General features: G+C 45.5%; 1 protein-coding gene across 1 annotated transcript; it reads right to left on the bottom strand.

Annotated features, from left to right (window-relative positions):
• Positions 1–640: 640 nt before the first annotated feature.
• Positions 641–10,407, bottom strand: HEBP1 (heme binding protein 1). Its single transcript, XM_006269659.4, has 4 exons — positions 10,213–10,407; positions 7,379–7,517; positions 5,919–6,099; positions 641–3,117 (listed from the first exon to the last, which is right to left on the bottom strand). The coding sequence occupies exons 1-4, from the start codon at positions 10,288–10,290 to the stop codon at positions 2,946–2,948; spliced, it is 570 nt and encodes a 189-aa protein (XP_006269721.1). The 5' UTR covers positions 10,291–10,407; the 3' UTR covers positions 641–2,945.
• Between the last annotated feature and the right edge of the window lie 1,119 nt (positions 10,408–11,526).

The raw sequence follows: 11,526 nt of genomic DNA, 5'->3' as shown, positions 1-11,526 counted from the left end.
GCAATGTGGAGCAATGTGGGGGCAGGAGCCCAAGGGCTGCAACTTAACCTGTCACAGGTCACATGCAGCTCCTGGGCCACCAGTTGAACAGCCCTGTACTAGAAGAATGGATAGCAAGGCAGATGTAAGTGGGGTTGATTTCACATCAGCCAGAAGAAACAGACCCTCTTTACATTTTTATTTCAATTACTATTCTGAAAATTGTTAATAATTGTTACGAATTTATCACTCAGTTTTGAAAAGAGACGAGAGTGTCTCAGATTCAATGTCTGCTTGAGACAGATAAGAGATTATGTGTGATTATTGTGTAATTAATTGTACTACTGTCCAACAAGGATACAATTTTAGAGGTACAGAGAACATGAAAGACTTTTCAGTCAATTAGGGACTTAGTAATAGCATTGTTACACACTAGTCTGACATTCTGGCCCTAGTCCTGTGTGTGTGTTTGTTTGTGTGTGTGTTGCTTTATTCAGGTGAGTTAGTCCCACAGCATTCAGTAAGGATACTCACTTAGTAAAATGAGGCAAGAGTTTAAGTGTTTATGGGATTGTGGCCTATGAAATGAAAAGTTACAATAGAATTACATCAACCTTTACTAGCCACAAATACAATTAGATAATGAAAAGCCAAACATGGATATGCCAAACAACTCTTTATTTAGAGAACAGACTGTATCTAAATAAAGCTATCATGGCATGATCTATATCCCAAACAAAAAAGAGGCAAAGTTTTTAAATCAACAACCCCATTTTCAAAAGGAAAAAGCAGTCAACAGCTCCCATTGAGCTCACAGATCCTTTGATCAAGCCAGGAAATTGCAATTTACAGTTTTAAAAAGTCAGGTTTAAATGTTGTCACATACAAAAAAGTAGAGTTTAGGTATGCTTGTTCAAACAGCAGGGTGCTATTCAACTCAGAACTCTTTGAAGTCATTGGTATTATCTATGGAGTAAAGTCTTATTTGTTGCACCAAAGGGCATTGAAATCTGACTCTAGTAAAATCACAGAGGCAATGTTTGTGGACTCCATACCTATGACTTTTTAATCATAAGCTCATTGCTTCATGTTAAAAGGGTGCTTATCAGGGCTGGGTACCCTTCAATCTCTGGTGTGTTGCTGAAACCCAGAACTTGATTTAGTTACATCAAATTTATTATTAGCCTCTAAATGTTCTAAGAATTCATCAGGTGTGGCTTGACATTACTGTAGTATACTCATGCCCTATAGCCAGAGTCCCAAAATAAATCCTGGAATTTAGAAAACAAGATGTACCCAAACCTTCCTATCCTAACCCTTGATGTAAGTATGCACCAGCAATGAAGAATTCTCTCACAGGTATCACCTGTTGCTTAATGATTCCTCGTGTCCACTCTTCCTTTTAAATTATAATACTTCTTTATCCACCTCTTCAGTTTCACTGTGGTCCATCTCCCCTTCAGCAATGGTACCTTACTGTTACTGCAGTTATCAGTCCATCTCTAGCTTTTCTTCTTTCCACATTATTTAGATATACATTTTTTTTTTTTACCTAGCGAAGCCAACTGATCTTCCTCTAAGGAGCTTGATCCTTCCCCTCACTGAAGTCTGTGACACAGATCTTTTTAGACTTCAGTGGGAGAAAGACCAGAACTTCAGGCCTTTTTGCTTTTCTGCTGAAAGCTTTCATCTCAGAAAGAGATCACTTGACCCCACCACAACCTCCCCCACAAAATACTTCATGGGCAAAGAATGACTTCCATCTACCCAGCTTCTCCTCTGACTTTAAGGGAAGAAGCCATTCCTCTTAGCAATAATTTTTGAACATACAGGCACTATGATATTTTAAGAATGTATTTCTTTGAGTTAGCAAAACCTTAGAAACACCTAGGTAAGCACATGCATGTGTCAGTCTGTCACACACTTTCCAACCTGTGTTTCATAGGATTTCTGACAACTAATACTTATCAGTTAAAAAAAATATAGCATTCACACAACTAGTTACTCCCTTACAAACAAATTACAAGAGTTTTAAAAATGGATCCCTAAAATTAGGAACCTAAATCTATATTTTCAATAAAGCCAAGCACCAAGAAGTTCTTGGGAACTGCTGCATGCATCTTTTTTGAATATCAGACAAATAATTGGAGGCTGGATTTTCAAAAGAGCTACACGCACAACAGCTGCCACTGAAGTCAGTTAGGGTTGATTACACATTTGAGCCAATGCACATTTCATTGTTATGGCCAACTTTATAGGCCAGTTTCAGAGACAGCATATTGTAAACAAGAGAATACACAATTAATCACAAGGTTAGACCACACATTATCCCATGGCTCAATGCTGTGGTTGAGTATCTTACAGTGAAATGCTCTCTTTCACAGGTAGAAAAACAGCTGTAAAAATAAGCCTGGATTTTCCACCAAAGAAAGTTTCTGAATCAGATTACAGGCATGTCGTGCTCCTGCGCACTACAAGAAAGAAAAAAAGAAATGATAGCTATCTTCAATGTCCAGTGTCTCAGTAGCAGTAATTTGGTCCCTTTTGACTCCTCAGAATAGAACAGATAGAAAAATTCATTCAAAAATAGCATATAGATGTCCCTGCACCAGGACAGGATGTAAAAGCTATTACGTTACAAGGATTTTGGTGCAGCTGTATCATCACTCCAGTGAGTATAAGGGAGAAGGAAGAAACCCTTCCAAAAAGGAGAGAGCACAAGTATTTGAGACAGTCAGGTCTGGAAGGAAGGAACAACTAAGCCTAGGTAGAAGGGCTTGGTAAGGTATTTCACAATGTATTATTTTAGAAACAGCTTTTTTTAAATGATTGAGACCCCAGGAGGTGTGACACTTCCCCTTTCCCAACCCCTGCTCCCTTTTGTTCTGTAGGTTTGTTTGGAACAGGACAGTGACCTGAGCAGAAGACGACACTGGCACATGCCTGCACTTCAGTGAGCCAACCATTCACTCTTTCAGAAACCAGACCTCATTGCGCCGCCCATAAGGTTTCATTGGTGGGTCGTAGCCATTACAGAAGTAGAAGGCTTTGCAATAGGTAGCCTCACTCCCCAAAGCAGACTTCAACTTGGCAGCAAAATTCACATAATCCGCTTCCTTGGCATAACCACCAAACTGCCTACAAAGGAAACAAACATGGAGAGACTGAGTGGGGCAATCCTGAAACAGCACAAAGAGAGCATGGGAGAACAAGACACAAAAATAGCTTTGTGTAGCTATTCCTTATTAACCTGGTGAAGACAAATAAAAGCATTGCCTTGACAATCCCAGAGACTGCACAGCTTTAGTCACCCATTGAATCTATACAGAATGGCATCTCTTGTACCAGCTCCCCAAAGCTACCCTCCCCTATGTGTCACCCTTAAGCTGGAGGAACAACTTCCTGTCACAAAGGGATACTTCTTTCTACAGCTAATTCATTTCTTGGTCTTTCTGCTAGGACTGTCAACACAGTGTTAATCATAGTGTGAACAGCTGTCTGCTTAAATCCGGACTGAGATGGGAAGCCAAATTCTAGCTCTCAAAGATGAGGCAAAAAAGGGATGTTACTGATTGCAGCAGAAGAGCCAACAGCATACAGCTCACATCAATATGTGAAAGGGGAGGTCTTGAACTGAATGTTGTCATATCAATTTCTTGATCATTGGAAGCTGTCTGCAGATCATCCTGCACCTCACTGCTCAATGTTTGTGACAGTAGAGTCTGTCACCATAGAAACAACTAATAGCCAAAAGCTGGATCAGCAGCATTCAGACACATGACAAGAGCCAGCAGACTAGAAAGGGAAAGACTGCCCTCTTACTAAGAATTTCCTATCCAGTGGACCACTTAGAGGGTTAATAATAGAATGCAAAGTCTTTCACTGTTAGTGTGTTAGCCTTAATCCAGCACAAACCAGCAGCAATCAAGAGAAAATATCCAATGGCTGTTCAATATCCTAAGTGGCAACTGGTGGCTTGAATTTAGCTTCTAAGGTCTAGTGACTACATGACCATTAGGCAATAACTGATCCCTGGATAAGGCAAACAGCTGGCTTGTTATCATCTTGTTGTTTCCTGGCCTACAACTTGCATATGTGGCCAATATTAGCAACACTGGACATTTAAGCAGAAATTTTAGAAGGAACTTTGAGCTGGTAAGAGACAGAGGAATGTTTTGCTAGTTTTATATTAAAAACCAGAAGGAGAATGGGGGAGAGTTGGGAAGACCCACAACCACCTAACAAGAAGCATTTGTGTTGTCATAGATAAAGTATTTACTTTTACACTGGATTTAATCCATTTTACCCCAGATGATTTCCAGCCCTTCCTCCTTCCCAAAAGGATGTCCAGTCTGAATGGCCAGCCTTAAAAAACAGCTTGATTCTAGCAACTGGGGATTAAACAATTACCTCCATAGTATCTCACTGGCCTGTTAGACTATCAGGAATTCATAACCCAATTTTTCAATCAAAAGTGGCAGGTGGAATTCATTTGAGTTCTCTCTCTTCAGTTAACAGGAGCTGCCATATTGGGGTGCTGATGTACCTCATTTCAGATTTTTGTTAGCAAAAGGATTAGCACCATGGCATGATCTAGATAGTGCCTGAAAATTGTTCTCATTAGAGAGCTGTCTGATAGGGCTGTACAAAATTTCACCAGGTGTTTCATTTCAAAGCTGTTTCAATGTGTTTCAAGCTGGGAAATGTGTGGCACCTGAGACCAGTGGCAGCAGCAATCTTCCCTGGCACTGGGCACGGGCTGCGCTCAGCACCGGACCCGGGTGGCAGAGACAGCCTCCTCTCATCCAGCACACAGATCCAGTGGCTCGCACCCCTGTGAGGAGTCCAGCATAGCCCAGCAGCCCTCCCGGGGGTGCAAGCCCCTGGATCTTCCCCCTGGATGAGAGGAGACTGCTGCTGCTGCCTGGGACAGGTGACAGTAGCAATCTTCTCCAGTGCTGAGTGCAGCCCACACACAGCACCAGTTCCAGTGGCAGAGGCAGCCTCCTTTCATCTGGGGTGCTGATCCAGGGGCTTGCACCCCTGGGAGGGCTGCTGGGTTGCTGCAGCACTCTTCTCCGGTGCTCTGGCACAGCCCTCCCAGGGGTGTGGGTCCCCAGATCTGTCCCCCAGATGAGAGGAAGCTGCCACTGCCAGCAAGTGTCAGCAGGTGGGTTTTGAAGAGTTTGAGGTACAGTTTCCCAGAAACCTCTATACCTATCTCCTTGAAACTTAGCAGGCTTCATGCCCTCAGAAGGGGCTACCATCCCTGCAATTTTCATCCAAATCAGGCAAGAAATGACAAAGCTTTTGGCATTTTCATGATTCCCCTTTATAGCCTATGAGTGAAACATCAAAACACATCAAAACAGTGAATCAGTTTCAACAAAATGAAACAGGATAATGCTTCTAAATGAAACAAAATGATGAAACAAAACACTGTCCCTTCGAAATGGTGAAACGGATGTTGAAACGAAATGATGGTGTTTCACACAGCCCTACTGTCTGATATCTGCCTGAGGTAAGGAGTTGATGGTCTCAGTCCAAATCCTAGTAAGCACGCATCTATTCTCTTCATATACACACAAATCATTATCATTAGTGCACTAATTAGTCATTTTGTTCTTGATTCCATCCCTCCCTCTCAGCTGTGACAACAAGATGTGTATTATTAGAGAGCATGTTATGTACAGACTGTTTTGGTTTACAGGACTGGTAAGCTGGCATCTTTCATAGACACTGCATTTACATTTAACGAGTAAGAATTCCATTTTCTTTGTGCTGAAACATGAACACTGTTAAGAGAAAAGCTTCTTTGTTCACTATGGTAGGAGCCTTTGATTTCCTACTGTTGCATGCACATTGTGACCAGTAAGTAAGCTGGCAGAACAAAACCCAGTCTCCCACGCCTTCTGGCAATGCTGAGATCTGACTCTTACGTGGAGTAGATGGTCATTCCTTCCCTCTCTTCAATCGTAATGCTTTCATCACTAGGATGTGGAGGGTTGGCCTGATATTGGCTTGGAATCCGGAGCAAGACTTTCACTTTCTGCTGTAAAGAGCCATCCTCAGCAAGAAAGGCAGTGATGGAAACTGGTGCAGTCATGCCCATTCCCACCCCTAAGAGGGACACAAACAGACATATTACACACACGGTCAAAGTCCTTGAGAAACTACATACTAAAGTTCTGATTTTTGGTGCAATTGAATAGCCACAGCTCTAACTGAAGTCAACAGGCATTGCAAGTGCTTATCACTGCTGAAGAAAAAAAATCAAGCTTTAATAGTGCAGGAATTAAGACACTGGGACTAACCAATTTTCCATGTAGGCCAGCATCCCACTTCCTACAGAAACCAATGCCAGATTCAAGACCAGTTTAAAATCTCACAAGGTGCTTTACTATCAGAAGTTTCTTCCTGATCCCCTCCAATAATTGTTTTAGGCCCAGAGGCATGTGAAAGTATATTGCATTGTCCCACTGAGGTTTAAATACCCTCTTTGCAGGCTCCAGTAACTTAACTCTGAGCTCTTTTCACTTCTGCTTACATTGCCTGCAGTCTTACCCACCCTAAAGTGGCCAGCTCCTCTCTGAAGGAATGTACAGCAAGTGACTTTCTTAGATGTGCCAAGATACGATTGGAAGGAACAGATTTTTTTTTCCTTCTCTCCAGGCACAGTAAAATCTCACTCTCAGCACAACAGTAGAGGCAGATAGAGATGAAATCCACAAAATGCTCTCACTAATTTGTAGTTAGGTACAGCACTTCTCTTCCCAGTACCATAGATTAAGGACAGAGGTATCTCCCTTTGTCCAGTCACATAGATCACCACTTTTACAGACCCTGTGCAGCAGACATCTCTGTTCTCTCTCAAACTGTAGCCTGCTCCCTCTTCTATTTATTTCCACTTATTCCCACTTGGCAAGTTGTGAGGAAGTCTATCAATCTCCCTTCAACACATACTTGGGAGAGGTACAAGGGCAGTGTTTAGGTGATGTATACGTACTCTGAAATGCCACCCTGCTGTTGTAAACCATGTGTCTAGCTTTGCTCAATAAGAACTGAAAAATAATGTTTGTGCGTACTTAGACAAAATGTAACAAACAATATATTTGCTTCATGAATTAGAAGAGTCTGAACAGTTGTGCTAAGATAAAAGTGACAGAAGTAATCTCTCCTATTACTGAATACAGGGATCAATTTCCTATCTACATACACAGCAAGTTAAGGTGCAGAAATCACATGCCATGAACATAGATGACAGGAATTCCCCTAAGAAACTACTATATGGTATCCGTGAAGCCATGATCTTTAGAAAATAATTAATGCAACTGTAGGTCCCTCTTGACACAAGGTGGTACCAGCCTCTGAGCCAAGAAGGACTGCCAGGTTTTCTCACCCTTGTCATTGGTTCCTCCAACATACTTCAGGAGCTTGAGCACAGCTTCCTTGGAGGCCTCGTCAAATTGCTTCCCAGTTACCTCCACCACAGCAAACTTTCCACCTTCACATGCCCTTTCTTCATATGTTACCTCTTCCTGAAGAGAGAGCAGAGTCAGGAAATAGAACTGTCCTGAGAGTTGCAACATGCCTCACAACAAGGGAAGTATTTCCCTGGGAAAGTCAGAATCTAGTAAGAACCGCTGCAGCTGTTGTATGAAGACCATCAGTTTGGGTGTTAGAGGAAGAGCGCCAAACATGCTGACTCAGCTGGGACTTTCAGTGCTGCTCCCCATAAGAGAGACACTATCCACTCTCCTATCTCCTGTGTTAGCAGCCTGCTATGGACAGTTATGATGCCCCCAGGCAGAAGAGGAAGTTCTGCAAGAGAACTTCCAATTTAGGGTCAGTCACATTTGTAGAACCACAGACACTGGCAACAAGGGGAAAGAGAGAGAGAAACAGAATACAGAATAATTATGACCTATACTGAAATCATGGATAAATTAGGCCACTTAGGTCATTCTGCTTCTTTTGGACCAGCCCTGCTGAGATAAGTAAATGTTCTTCTATCAACTTTGTGTCTCTAGAAAACAACTACATGATCTAAATGAGATTAAAGTAGACCAAATAATCAATTACAGAGAAGAAAATCCCATAATATAACAAAGGGTGGCCATCATAGAGGACATTCCTGTTTTCTGCTACTCTGTCCTCTATTGATACAAAACCCAATGCATTTAGGACATAAACATATTTGGTTTCGTATCAATAGAGGACAACCAGACTGTCTTCTATGATGGCTACCCTAATATGACAACAAATTTATTTTGGTACAAAGAGTAAACTTAGCTTCTGACTCAGGAGAAACCTGAGCAGGCCATAGTTACTACCACATTATTGCCCCCCAAATCTTGAAACTAGAAATCTGGAAATAAATTGGCCCCTTCCCCCCACCCTGCCCCCAGCCATTCTCTGCACACCAGAGAACTAGTAAGAATAGCAGTGGTGACAGTAATACCTATCATTTTGGGTCAACTGCAAATGAAAATGTTCTTAATGTACTCAAAGAAATTTAAAAAAATGTTTTAAAGTCAATCAAACCATTCTGTTCAGCCCAAAGCAAAACAATTTGGTTAATTTGGGGAGATATATTAATCCTGTTTTGAAATTCAAGTTCCAGCAGTTTGCAAAACAAAGATGATAGTTTGTATGGGATGGTTGGGATAGGGATGATCCTGCCTCAGGCAGGGGTTTGGACTAGATGACCTCTGGAGGTCCCTTCCAGCCCTACTTCTATGACTATGACTCCATGCTTTCAAAACTTGGGAAAAAGTGAGAGAGACTGGCATCTCAAAAAGCAGACGGTCAGAGAGGCTTGAGCATCCATAGGCCGGCCTCCCACTGGCAGATGCATCTGAAGATGTAGGCAGTCATCTGGGAAAGCACATGCCTCTCTAAACCATTTAGTCCTTAAGGCAGAGGTTCCCAAATAGGGTTGCCAACCCTTCAGGACTGCCCTGGAGTCTCCAGGAATTAGATATAGATCTCCAGGAGACTGCTGAGAGTCACCTGGGAGATAAATGATTAGGGCATTCATTAAAATAGGGCAGGGGGCTGGACCCGATGATCTTACAAGGTCCCTTCCAGCTCTAATGTCTATGAAATCGATGAAAATAAATATTAAACTTTGAATCCAATTTATATAGTAGTCCAGTGGGTTTTTTAAATGTAATAGTAATGTGCATTTGCCTTCCTAACTTAAAGCCTACGCACCATAATCCATAACCAATATACGCAAGCACATGGGTGTGTTCATATTGTGTGCCGCGGGGACGTTCGGTGTCCTGGGAACCTCCCAGAATAGATTCAAACAGACTTGGCAACCCTATTTCCACCCTGTGGATCGTGACCCCACATGGGATGGCAACTTCAGCAGATAAGGTGGCGGGGGGCTGTGAGTTGGGAGCGAGGGGCCATGCTGAGGAAATGGGGCCATGTGGAAGAAAAGTTTGGGAAGCATAGCCCCACGGACAATTGGTGCCTCCTGGCTCTGGGGGGGCACCGACAGCTGATTGCTGATGGCGGGGGATCGCTGACCCTGGAAGCGCTGGCACTTCTCAGGGGGGCACTGGCCGGCACTTTCCACTCCCTGGCCAGCAAGGGCCAATTTCAGGGGGGCACGTGCCCCTCTTACCTGTCGCCTATGCACTGCCCTAAGGTGGTACCTTGCCTTGCCTTCTGACCAGCGAACCGCCTCTCTCCCTTCAGACCCAAACCCTTCACTCTGCAGCCAAAGGCTCGGCCTGTTCTTCCTCCCTTCAGCCCAAGCTATTCCTGGAGTGTGACCCGGGGGGTGCAGGCAGGGCTGGTGGCGGGGAAGTTCATTTCCCCAGCCACTAAAAGGCTTCACCTGCTTCCCCTCACGAGCGCGTGTCTCAGCGGGGGCAGGGCCGGGAGAGGGGGCCGCCTGCCTGCAGGTGTGCGCGCAGCGGGCCCGGCCAGCGGAGCGGAGCACAGCGGCGGGAGGAGCCGGCAGCGCGGGAAGGGGCAGGGGCGCGCTGCGGCTGAGCCCGGCCCGGGCCGCGTCCGGCGGGCGGCGAGCGGGGTGCGGCGAGGCGGCCGCTCGGGGCTTTGTGCTCAGGCTGCGCGGAGGCATCACGCCCTGCCCGGCTCCGGCCGCTACCCGGATGCCCGGCGGCGGGGAGCGGACGGCGGCGGGCAAGCGAGGGCAGGGCTCGGGGGAGGAGGGGCGCGCTCCCCGCTGCCAGGCCCCAGACCCCGCCGTCCTACCGTCTGCCCCGTGCCCAGGACGCGCCAGGGCCACGTCTCCACCGTGCCGAACAGGGAGTTGCGGATGAGGCCCAGCATGATGCCGCCCCGCGCCCGGCCGCTGGCGGGGGAGGAGATCGGCGCGATCCACCCAGCCGAGCGGCCCGCCCAGCAGCGCCGGAGGCACTCCTTGCCCAGCTGGGGGGAGACACCTAGGGGAGTCTCATGCCGAGATGTAGGAGGCGGCCAGGTTGCCCAAAGGGACCTCCCCCACCCACCCCGGAGGTCCCCCCAGGGAAACGTCCTGCTCCACTGCCCCTAGTGCCTGCGGGCAGGGAGATGGAGAAGGCCTGTCGCCCGCTGGCCACAGGAGAGAGGTCTACAAATTACACATTTCCAGCAGTGTAAAATGGGATGGCAAAGAGAACTGCAAGAAGGGCAAGGCCAGGCCATGGAGTGCACCGCCCAGGGAGGCCTTCCCTGGAGGCTTTAAAGAGGAGGCTGGGTGGGCTTCTGGCTTGAATGACTTTTGGGACAGGATCCCACATCTGGGCCTGGAGGTTGGACTTACTAGATGACCCTCCCTTCCAAGCCTTTGATTCACAGCTGGTGCTTGCACGTTTACCACTGCTGTTTACACAACATCTGGTCCTGTAAAATACATGCTCCTAAACTCAGCAAGTGCCTGCAGATGCTACTGCTGAGCCTCAATCCCTCTCTAGTTTAAGCCCCTTTCAATTAGCTGTGCCCAACATCCTGGAAATCCTTTTTTTCACATCCCAGGTCTGCCACTCCACCTTGGCCTGCTGGAAGTAAGGAGACCTATTTCTAGCTTGGCCACGGGAGTGGAGAGCGCTAGCCAGTACATGCCCCCCACCCCAAAGTGCCAGTACTAGTTGTTTAAACTCTGCCCATTTTGCTTCCTCCTGCAGCACTGGATTGATACTTACCTGCTTTCCAGATGGCTGTGAGGATACAGTTTGTATTCTGAGGAGCCGTGGTAGAAAGGGCTGCACCTATGTGGAGTAGTGGATTGCACAAGGCTGTAACCGTTGAGATGGATTCCGTGGCGTTCTGGGGAGTGATTCTGCTCTAATTAGTGCAGAGTGTGGAACTGGAAGAAGTTGAAGTCTCTAAGGATGAAGTAATGGAAAAAATTGAGAAACTTAAATATAATAAAACACAGGACCAGATGGTATTCGTCTAGAAAAATAAAATATGAAATAGAGGAAAAAGTTATAAAGATATGGTAATATATGGGTAATATGGTAATAAATTGGTAATATATGGGCTGAATAAACTCTTGAAGGCTGCAACATCATCAAGACTACACTG

The sequence above is a fragment of the Alligator mississippiensis genome, chromosome 4 (assembly GCF_030867095.1).
Source record: "Alligator mississippiensis isolate rAllMis1 chromosome 4, rAllMis1, whole genome shotgun sequence".
Classification (NCBI taxonomy): Eukaryota; Metazoa; Chordata; order Crocodylia; family Alligatoridae; genus Alligator; species Alligator mississippiensis.
The sequence above is the reverse complement of the archived record's forward strand: the minus strand, read 5'-3'. Positions and strand labels throughout refer to the sequence as shown.

Coding starts and splice junctions, on each gene's coding strand:
- HEBP1 (XM_006269659.4), bottom strand. CDS start 10,290: ATGCTGGGCCTCATCCGCAACTCCCTGTTCGGCACGGTGGAGACGTGG. Junction 7,518..10,212: donor TCCTGGGCACGGGGCAGACG/GTAGGACGGCGG, acceptor CTCTCTCTTCAG/GAAGAGGTAACATATGAAGA. Junction 3,118..5,918: donor GGAATGACCATCTACTCCAC/GTAAGAGTCAGA, acceptor TTTCCTTTGTAG/GCAGTTTGGTGGTTATGCCA.